At 55.8% G+C, this 9,296-nt stretch overlaps 3 protein-coding genes across 3 annotated transcripts; 2 read left to right on the forward strand and 1 right to left on the reverse strand.

Annotated features, from left to right (window-relative positions):
* Positions 1-787: 787 nt before the first annotated feature.
* C8A04DRAFT_30731 (uncharacterized protein) lies at positions 788-3,021 on the forward strand (the record flags this gene model as incomplete). Its single annotated transcript, XM_062781498.1, has 4 exons — positions 788-795; positions 886-1,030; positions 1,160-2,758; positions 2,935-3,021. The coding sequence occupies 4 exons, from the start codon at positions 788-790 to the stop codon at positions 3,019-3,021; spliced, it is 1,839 nt and encodes a 612-aa protein (XP_062635113.1).
* A 1,469-nt stretch (positions 3,022-4,490) lies between these two features.
* On the reverse strand, positions 4,491-6,134 carry C8A04DRAFT_30732 (cytochrome P450; the record flags this gene model as incomplete). Its single annotated transcript, XM_062781499.1, has 2 exons — positions 4,491-5,614; positions 5,675-6,134. 2 exons carry the CDS (start codon positions 6,132-6,134, stop codon positions 4,491-4,493), a joined length of 1,584 nt encoding a protein of 527 aa, XP_062635114.1.
* Positions 6,135-7,110: 976 nt separating this feature from the next.
* Positions 7,111-8,787, forward strand: C8A04DRAFT_38901 (uncharacterized protein; the record flags this gene model as incomplete). Its single annotated transcript, XM_062784380.1, has 4 exons — positions 7,111-7,272; positions 7,417-7,506; positions 7,570-8,227; positions 8,777-8,787. 4 exons carry the CDS (start codon positions 7,111-7,113, stop codon positions 8,785-8,787), a joined length of 921 nt encoding a protein of 306 aa, XP_062635115.1.
* Between the last annotated feature and the right edge of the window lie 509 nt (positions 8,788-9,296).

Genomic DNA, 9,296 nt, shown 5'->3' on the forward strand with positions numbered 1-9,296 from the left:
ATCCCCTGGCGTCTAGATCAACCATGTTACTCGGTCCGTGTCAGTCCTAACGTAAGCCTAGGAGCCGCAGCAAACCACCAGGTACTGTGTACAGTACAAGGGCTAGAACCTCACCGGTGAGCATCCCTGGCGTCCCTGGAAAACAAATTAGCACTGTGGACATCAGCCTGCACTTCACCTGCCAATGTATGTACAATGTATTCGTAATTACATTGCACACTTTTCCACGTCAGCCAAGGAAATCACACGTTTCGACCTTTGAGTCGCGAATAAGGTCGTCTTGCACATGCACGCAGCACACCCAGTGCACATGCACACCTCGATACTGCGTACACTACACTCACACATTCACACATCCACGTAGACAGACACACCTCCACACCTCAGCTCCGAGGGCATCTCGCACTCTTCCAGCTGGTTGCCTACTACCTCAACCGAGCCTCTGCATCAAGCCATCAACCTCCTTGCGTGCGAGCAGCTCGCAAAATACGCACATACCCGCTTTTACCCCCCAATGTCCCCCAATGTCCATCAGCTTGCATCAAGTCGTAGAGAGAGAGAGTACATAGTAATGCAATAGATCGGATCTCTGATATCTGTGGACTAGCCCAAACCCCAAGCAGTATTCTCGGTGACTTGTGTGCTGTTTCCGTTTTGTAGGCACTCGGTAAGAGGTAACTCACGCGGCAAAAGCGCAAATCTCGGGGCCTTCCTTCTGCAATATTGACAGATCCATTCCTTCCCGCTCAACGATACCCGAGATCCTGCGTGGTGAACGACTAGCAGGATGCCGATGTAGGAGCTGTCTTAACCCTCCTTCGTCTCGATTCCCACTCTGGACTGCGTCCACGTTCACTTTAACTAACACGGATGAACCCATCTCAGGCTCAGCAAAGCCTCCGACAAGTACGCGGCCTTCAAGGCCCCGTCGCTGCCGGACCGAACATGGCCGTCTAAGAAATTGACCAAGCCTCCGAGGTGGTTGTCGACAGATCTCCGCGATGGAAACCAGGCACTGGCAAGCCCCATGGTCAGTCCGTCCTCTCTCCTCGAGGCTGAACCACGACTGCGAGTCGTCACGGTCGTACAATCGAACAAAAAGGGGTGAAAATCAAAAGAAAAAGGAGGTCATATGATACAGCTAACACAATAACAACAGAACCCCGAGCAGAAATGGAACTACTTCCAGCTGCTCGTCGACATCGGCTTCAAGGAGATCGAGGTGGGCTTCCCGGCGTCGTCAGACATGGACTTCCAGTTCGCACAAAAGTGCGTAGCTGAGGGTCCCTCAGACGTCTGGCTGGAGGTCATGACACCCTGCCGAAAGGACTTCATCCGACGCACCGTCGAGGCCGTCCGCGGCGCCAAGCGCATCATCGTCAGCCTGTACATCGCCACCAGCGACAACTTCATCGACACCGTCTTCAACACCACGCGCGAGGCCCAACTACGCACCGCCGTCGAGCACGCCGCTTACCTCAAGTCGGTCACCAAGGACGACCCGGCCCATAAGGACACCACCTGGGCCCTCATGTGGAGTCCAGAGACTTTTTCTGATACCGACCCGGCTTTCGCCATCGAGATCTGCCGCGCCGTCAAGGAGGCCTGGGAGCCGACGCCGGAAGTCCCCATCATCCTCAACCTGCCGGCCACCGTCGAGATGTCGACACCCAACGTGTTTGCCGACCAGGTCGAGATCTTTTCGAGGGGGTTTGCCGGGGATGACTCTGTCTGTGTGTCGCTGCACCCGCACAACGATCGTGGGTGTGCTGTGGCAGCCACTGAGCTAGGCCAGCTGGCTGGTGCCACGCGGGTGGAGGGGTGTCTGTTTGGTAACGGCGAGCGGACGGGGAATGTGGACTTGGTGACGCTGGCACTGAACTTGTACACGCAGGGCATCGATCCCGGCCTGGACCTGTCAAATCTGCCGCATATCCGCAAGACGGTCGAGACACTGACGCAGATTCCGGTGCATACTCGGGCGCCGTACGCCGGTGACTCGGTCTTTGTGGCGTACAGTGGTGGGCATCAGGATGCGATCCACAAGGGGTTCAAGAAGTGGACGGCGGGCTTGAACGATACGAATAACAGTAACAACAACAGCAAAAGCCAAATCTGGAAAGTCCCTTACCTCGCCATCGACCCGCGAGACATCGGCGCGACCTACGAGGCCGTGATCCGCGTCAACTCGCAGAGCGGAAAGGGAGGTATCGCCTGGGTGCTGTCCCAGGCCCTGCGTCTCGAAGCCCCCAAGGCTATCCTCGGCGCTTTCTCGCCCGTCGTCAAGACCGAGTCCGAAGCGAAAGGCCGTACCCTCCTCCCGGAGGAGCTCACCGAGTTGTTCCTGCGGCAGTACTCCGTGCGCGAGCGCGATCCGCGCGTGCTTTCGCTCGTGAAGAGGGAGCTTCAACCAGACTCGCCGACAAGCACATCTTCGGCCGCCAGTACCGCAGGGCTCGTCCGCATCGAGACGGTCATCCTAGTCAACGGTCTCCCCCGCCAGCTCGTCGGCCACGGCACTTCCAACCTGGAAGCTGTCCGCTTCGGCCTGTCCGCGTTTGCGGACTGCCGTCTCGAGTTCACGTGTACGCTGGGCAAGCTGGCCGCGACGGTGGCGAGCGATGGAGGATTCGCGGCGTCTGACGCCCAGGCCATTGCTATTGTCATGTGCTCTGGTGGGAAACGAGTCACATGGGGCGTCAAGACGGCCGATACGGAGGAGGAGGCTATTCTGCTTGCGGCGCTGTCGGCTGCTTTGGTAGGTGACACTGCGTGTTTACAGTTTTGCCCCGTGTTTTCCCCCGTGTTTTTGTGTTACCGTTACACTCTCCCTAATCCCTATAGGTTTCTCAATTTTATTTTTTGTTTATTGGATGACTTATTGGGGAAGTTATTGCTTTACTCATGCTGACGAACAACCTTTTTTACACACAGGATTGGCACAAGGAACTTCCGCTGCACCACCAGCGACTGCGGCTGCTTCCCATCGTCCACTCACCGATCGTACAGGCGGTGGCGTAGGTGCGCCGGCTGAGGAAGCATCGTGTCGGGGAAATGTGAGAATGCGGAAGCTGCCAGGTGACACTGTTCGTGTTTATCAGATCAAGGGATTCTGGATTCATTCGCTGGGGTTAAGCTGTCACGCATTAATTGGTCCTATTTTTGTTTTATTTCCTGTTTTCTTTTTCTGTTTCACATTTTCTTACCATGACCATGATGAATCAATGATTAGCGAGTTAGCAACGGACATGTTCTCCAACGCCCATCCACCACCATTGGCCTTCCCGCGCTGTCCGAGTCCGAGAGGTTCCATTGCATCATACAGTCAGCCGGTTAAACCCTGCGCCTCAGCATCGCAGCACCATCTGCAGCGGGTCGCGGGAGCGAAAATACACTTCACTAGTGTAGTGTACATGTACCGATGGCCGCGCGTGCACCCTGCATGCACACACACGTTATGCATAGGGGAAGCGAGCCGACGCAAAGCCAAATCGCGACCATGGACAATGGAGTTTTTGTCCGGTTGCAGGATGAAAAAGGTCCGTCCCGACGGCACCGTATAAGGTCAAGATCGCCGCCGAAGTCCTGCTGAAGTTAATTCTTAATTACAGTGCGTTTCGACTCAGACTTCCATGTGTTACACCGCCAAGTCTTGAGACGTTTTTTCCGCTCGAGGTTCTCAGCAGAGCATTGTGAAGCGAAACTTCTTCCCCAGCCGCCAGGGGATGGATGAATAACGTTAAAATCGCAGATCCGCTCCGCCCCCCGGCGATCGGCTCACGGGCGAGCCGGGACAGCGTCGCCGGCCCCATGTCGGCAGCAAGGATCGGGGAGCCTCTCCGCTCTTCCCGGATCCCGCGTGTCCACCCCGGTCAGCTTAACTCCGTAGGTGTCGCCTCAGGCGAGCGCAAGTGCTCACTCATCAGCCTTGGCGTGGGATTCAAATCGACGTGAATCCGTAATGACAGAGTGATACTCGGGATTGCAGGACGGTGACTGTTAACCCTTTGTGGTCGGAATCTCCGTGGAAGGCCGCGGGACCCGGAGCGTACATTCCTTTCGGCCCTTGAGGATTGTCTTCCTGGTTTGGGGGCGAAAGGGGGTTGTGGGAATCTGGGGAAGCTGGGGATTTGGTCGGCAGATGGGATGACGGTTTGCTTGTTCAAGTCTGTTTCTCTCGCCCTTAGAGGGAGGTGTCAGGAAGCAAAGAGATCAATTCGGGAAAGCTTGAAGCTCCCAGAGGCATTTGGAAAAGTTAGGTGAAGACTTAGGTTCTTACTTGACGTTTTGCTGTGGTCTGTTGTTGACAGTGACTTAAAAGAATGGTAATTAATTACTGCCGTATGGATGTTATTACATAGATTACCGTAGCCCCTGAATCAAGCGGGAATAAGGGGTAATAACTGGAAAGTACACAAAGACTGCCAAAGACTGCGTTCAACTTTTTTGATCTCTGAGATCTACTGTCTATCCGACCACACTAACACCTTTTACTGCCTCCTCACCATCATGATCTCCGCCGTCTCACTGGGAATGTTCATCGCGCCCTTAATCGCATTCTGCGGCCGCCCAGCCTTGGGATCGACCAGCTTGAGATCAAACTCCTCCAGCAGATGCATCGTGATGCACTTGATGACCGCGCTCGCAAAGAACCGCCCCGGACATGCCTGTCTGCCGTAGCCAAAGTGCATCTGCTGCGGCGACGTCGTGGTGAACTGTTTGGCGTACATCGTGTCCTCGGCTGCGGCGCGCTGCTCGTGGAAACGGAACCCGCGGAACTGCAGCGGGTCCTCGTAAACATCGCCGTCTAGCGAGATCATGGCGGCCGGGACCAAGATGTGCGTGCCCGCGGGAAGGTGCAGTCCGGACGAAAGATGGATGTCGCGGCGGACCAGGCGCGAGAACGTTGTCAACGTCCCCGGGTTCATCCGCTGCGACTCCTTCATGAACGAGTCCAGCCGGCTCAGGCTGTTGACGAGAATCGCTTGCTTTTCCGTGAGGCCGCCGCCGTATTTGGCCTTAGCCGCGGCGTATTCTTCCCGCAGCGGCGCGATGTACTCGGGCCGCGCGGCCAGGTCGAACACAATGTTGGTGAGCGTGACGGTGGCCGCGTGCAGGGCGGCAAAGTTCATCATCAGACACAGCTCGGCCACGTTGGCGTCGCTGCGGGGCGGGTTGGTCTTGGCCGCACCTTCGGCCAGCCAATACACCATGTCTTGCGGCTTGACGTAGTCCTCACCAGCGGCCTCGGCGCGGGCTTTCTCGGCGCGCCGGCGCTCAATCATGGGCACGATCAGCCGACGAGCGTTCTCCTGGTGCCGCCAGACACTGCGGATGCCCGGGACCAGGCCGCGGGCTACGATGGGCCGCATGAAGAGGGAGTACTTCTTGAGCTGCCAGCCGCCGACGAAGACGTCTTCCACAAAGTTGATCATGGTGCTGAGCCAGTACTCGTCACGACTCAGCTCCGGGCCCACGATCATGAGCGAGATGACCAGCGCCATGGTGCGGAACATGCTCGGCCACACCTTGACGGGCCTCCATTCTGGGCAGTCGGGCCATTCTGTGGCGAGCGCATGCTCGATCTCTTTGTGGATGTTGGGCAGGAGGTTGCCTGGAGAGATGGGTTGTTAGTATTGTGAGCGTTGGAGAACTTTTGGAGACAAGTGCGTACCAATGTTCCTCGTGAGGTCAGTCAGGATGGTGTGCGCTTCGAGCTCATCGGCAATACGCAGCCATTCGTATTCGCCAATGATGCGCTTCTGGCTCGCAGAGTGGAAATCGAGCGTATCGGTGCCCAGGGCGTTTAGCTCTTCCAAGTATTGCGGCGACACAATGACGATATAACCGTCGATGCCCCAGACTTGGAACGCCCCTTTCTTGTACACGGTCTTGAAACGGTCATAGCCCTGCTGCAGAATCTCCTTGAAGTGGTACAAGTAGTATTCCGCAGCCTCATCGAAGCTTTTCCCCTTCAGGTTGAGCACTGGCACATCGACGGCGGGTTTCTTCAGCCGCTGCAGCTGCACGTAGTTGATGGCCCACGGCAGCAAGAAGTAGGCGATTGCGAGGATGGCTGCAGCGCCAAGCACCTCGGGGCGGGCGAGAAACGCAACGGTCGTAGTGACGAGCATGTTGCAGACGATACGCGAAAGCTCGTCATTCCACGGACAATTGTGTGACTGCTAAGCTGAAGCATTTATTGGAGAAGTTGGCCCGATGTTAACACTTGGATATGCAGCAGGAAGAATAATCACCCCGGTCGCCCCCCCCCCCCTCCCTCCTTCTCTCCATTTCCTTCGGAGGCTCAGCCTGAATGGCCCTGCCTGATCCCTTGAACAGTTGGAGTCACTGAACGGCTTCACCATCCGCCTAGAATATTCGAAGGAATCCTTCGTTCCCTTTTGCTCGTTCCTCCCGAGTATTGTTTCATTACTTGATGTAAGCACAGCTCCACCAAATGACATGAGTAAATAAATAAAAAACACCCCCCGTTGCCACCAGGGCATGCGGGGCCCGCACCAATAGCTTCACGATCCGGATGTGACACTCCTCCGACGATTTACATGACGGAGAACCAAGCTGTGCCACACACCAGAGCACACCGCGAATCTGCAACTGGACTGGCACTGTGTACTTCCTCTTCCCATTCAACTGCGTAGTGTACTACAGGATGCGTATGTGACAGGTAACTCATGCACGCACACACAGGAAGCGAGGCATAATGTGACCGTGCGTCGTCAGATTTCCGTATTTTGAAGCCGGCAGTGAGCTGAATCAGAGCCGCATATAGACTCTTTATGCACTTACGTGATGATTGGCATGTGTTGATGCTAGGGAAGCTCCGACGACGGACCTTTAGATGGATAATTAAAACGCGGTTGTCTCGAGGTCAGAGAGTGTGAGAAGAATGCACCGCGTCGACGACGACAACAACCACCAGCAACCACCAGCAACACCTCAAAGTCAGCTAGTCAACTGATCCAACCAGTTTGTTGTAAGCTTTCGCCCCCATTTGTCCAGCCATCCACCCTGCTTCGTGTCCGAGCTCGAGGCCCTCGTCACGCGCTGACAAAAGTTCACGCGAAGGATTCCAACCCTTCAGCAACCATGACCATCCCGGTGATCGACGCGGCTGCCCTGGCAAGCGGCAACGAGAAGGAGCTCGCGCAGTTCCGGGCCAAGCTCTTTGAGGGGCTCAAGAAATACGGGTTTGTCAAGCTCATCAACCACACGGTACCACTGCCGCTGGTGGCCGAGACATTCGATCAGGTGTGTGTTGTGTTTTAGGATATCAGGATTATGTAAAAAACAAGGAGAAACAGTGAGCTTACATTGCCGTAGATCAGAAAGTTCTTCCAACTGCCATTGGAGCATAAGCTGGCGATTATCAACGACCGCACCAAGAACCAGCAGCGAGGATGGTGCACGCCGGGCGAGGAGAAGACGTGGTACCTTGAGAGCAACAAGGGGACCATCAAGGAGCCCAAGTTCAGCGATAGCAAGGTGTGTCTTGGTATTTTTCCGTTTTGTTCTTTTCACTCGGAATACTTACTGACTGCGCTACAGGAGAGCTTCGACTGCGGCCACCCGAATGACCAGCTGTTCCCTAACAAGTGGCCTGCGGCCGACGTGCTGCCTGGTTACCAGCAGACGATGGAGAACTTCTTCCTGTCGTGCGGCGACCTGACGCTGGTGCTGCTGGACCTGATCGCGCAGGAGATGCAGCTGGACCGGCACATATTCACGTCGCGGTGCACCAACGAGGCCAGCACGATCCGCATCAACCACTTCCCTGTCGTCGACCGCGCCATCCTCGACCGCGGCGACGTCAGCCGCATCTGGCCGCACAACGACTTCGGCATCATCTCGCTCGTGTTCCCCGACGAGACCCCGGGGCTGGAGTACGAGGACCGCGAGAACCCGGGCACCTTCATCCCGATGCCGTATGAGTCGGAGGAGGAGGTCGTCGTCATCATCGGCGAGACGCTCCAGCGCTGGACCAATGGCCGCATTCGCGCGGGTCTGCACCGCGTCAACCGGCCGCTGGACATGGAGGGCAATGATGTGCCGGAGCGTTGGAGTCTGGTGTACTTCAACAAGGCCGATCGACATGTTAGTGTCGGCCCGCTGGAGGAGCTGCTCGCGGACGGCTCCCAGCCTGTGTATGAGCATCTCACCGCACTGGAGTACCAGGGCTTGCGCAACGCCACCCACTACCCCAGCGGTGTCGTGGCTCCGGAGGAACTCATTGTCGCGCCCGCCGAGGAGGTTATTGTCGCGAACCCCGGGCAGGTTGTTGCAGTCGCGTAAGGTAGGTTGATCGTCCCGCGTACCTGCTTGTAAGGTACCAGTTTGTGGACGGAAGTGAAGAGAATGAGGGGCCGAGACGGCACAACGGGCAGGGATCCACGGAGTGACAGTGGGTTCGTTACAGTACCAAAAGCATGTCTGTAACTTGGGGGTCGACCATGTAGTGTACGGTACACAAGGGACTTTACAGCGGGGTTGGGGGCCTGGAGCAGAAGACTCGGGGTGCAACCTCACTAGGGCCAAGGGAACGTTAGCGCTCAAAGCGTTGTCACTTTAGAATATTGCAGCGGGAGGATCGACAAACACCCAAAGAAACGGGTAACCGGATTGGTTCGCACTCTGGCAAATAGAAGTTAAGATCTCTCAGGATTCCGATGCTTCCAGCGTTGCACTGCAGGTGACCTTGCTGACCCTGCTGGCTTCTGGAACCTTTTCTTGGCTCTGCTGCCATGGTGCCACGAAGCCACACTTTGAAACCTTATCCCCACCGCAACCCATCGTGCCATCGTCGGCGCTGGCAGTGACACTCTTTCAAAGACACTCTGACTTGTCTGGCTTGTTCGGGTCAACCGTAGCGAGACTTCCGGTCACATCACACTGCTGAGAGCCTTTCATTTCGGTTGGTTCGCCGAGGGTCGAGCACGACGGACATCCAAGTTTTACCCGCTGCAACCTTGGGTTACGATTGACGCTGCTGCGATTGACACTGGCGTGACTGGCTCGGCATTTTCGGACATTTTAGGCTTCGGGGTTTGATGGCACTGATGGACAACTGTAAATTGCCACACCCTGGGACATTTTTACGGGTTTTCAGAACAATCCTGTTATCCACCATGTAATGCACATATTCTACGTAGATACAATCCTGAAAATAATCCGTCTTGGTCCCAGCCCGTGATTCTAGTCCATCTAGTGTATGCCCGTTCCATCTGACCGTGAAATCAAAAAATTGAAAAAAAAGAAGGAAAATTAAAAAAAAAAAA

Source organism: Dichotomopilus funicola (genome assembly GCF_033296635.1).
Source record: "Dichotomopilus funicola strain CBS 141.50 unplaced genomic scaffold C8A04scaffold_54, whole genome shotgun sequence".
Taxonomy (NCBI): domain Eukaryota; kingdom Fungi; phylum Ascomycota; class Sordariomycetes; order Sordariales; family Chaetomiaceae; genus Dichotomopilus; species Dichotomopilus funicola.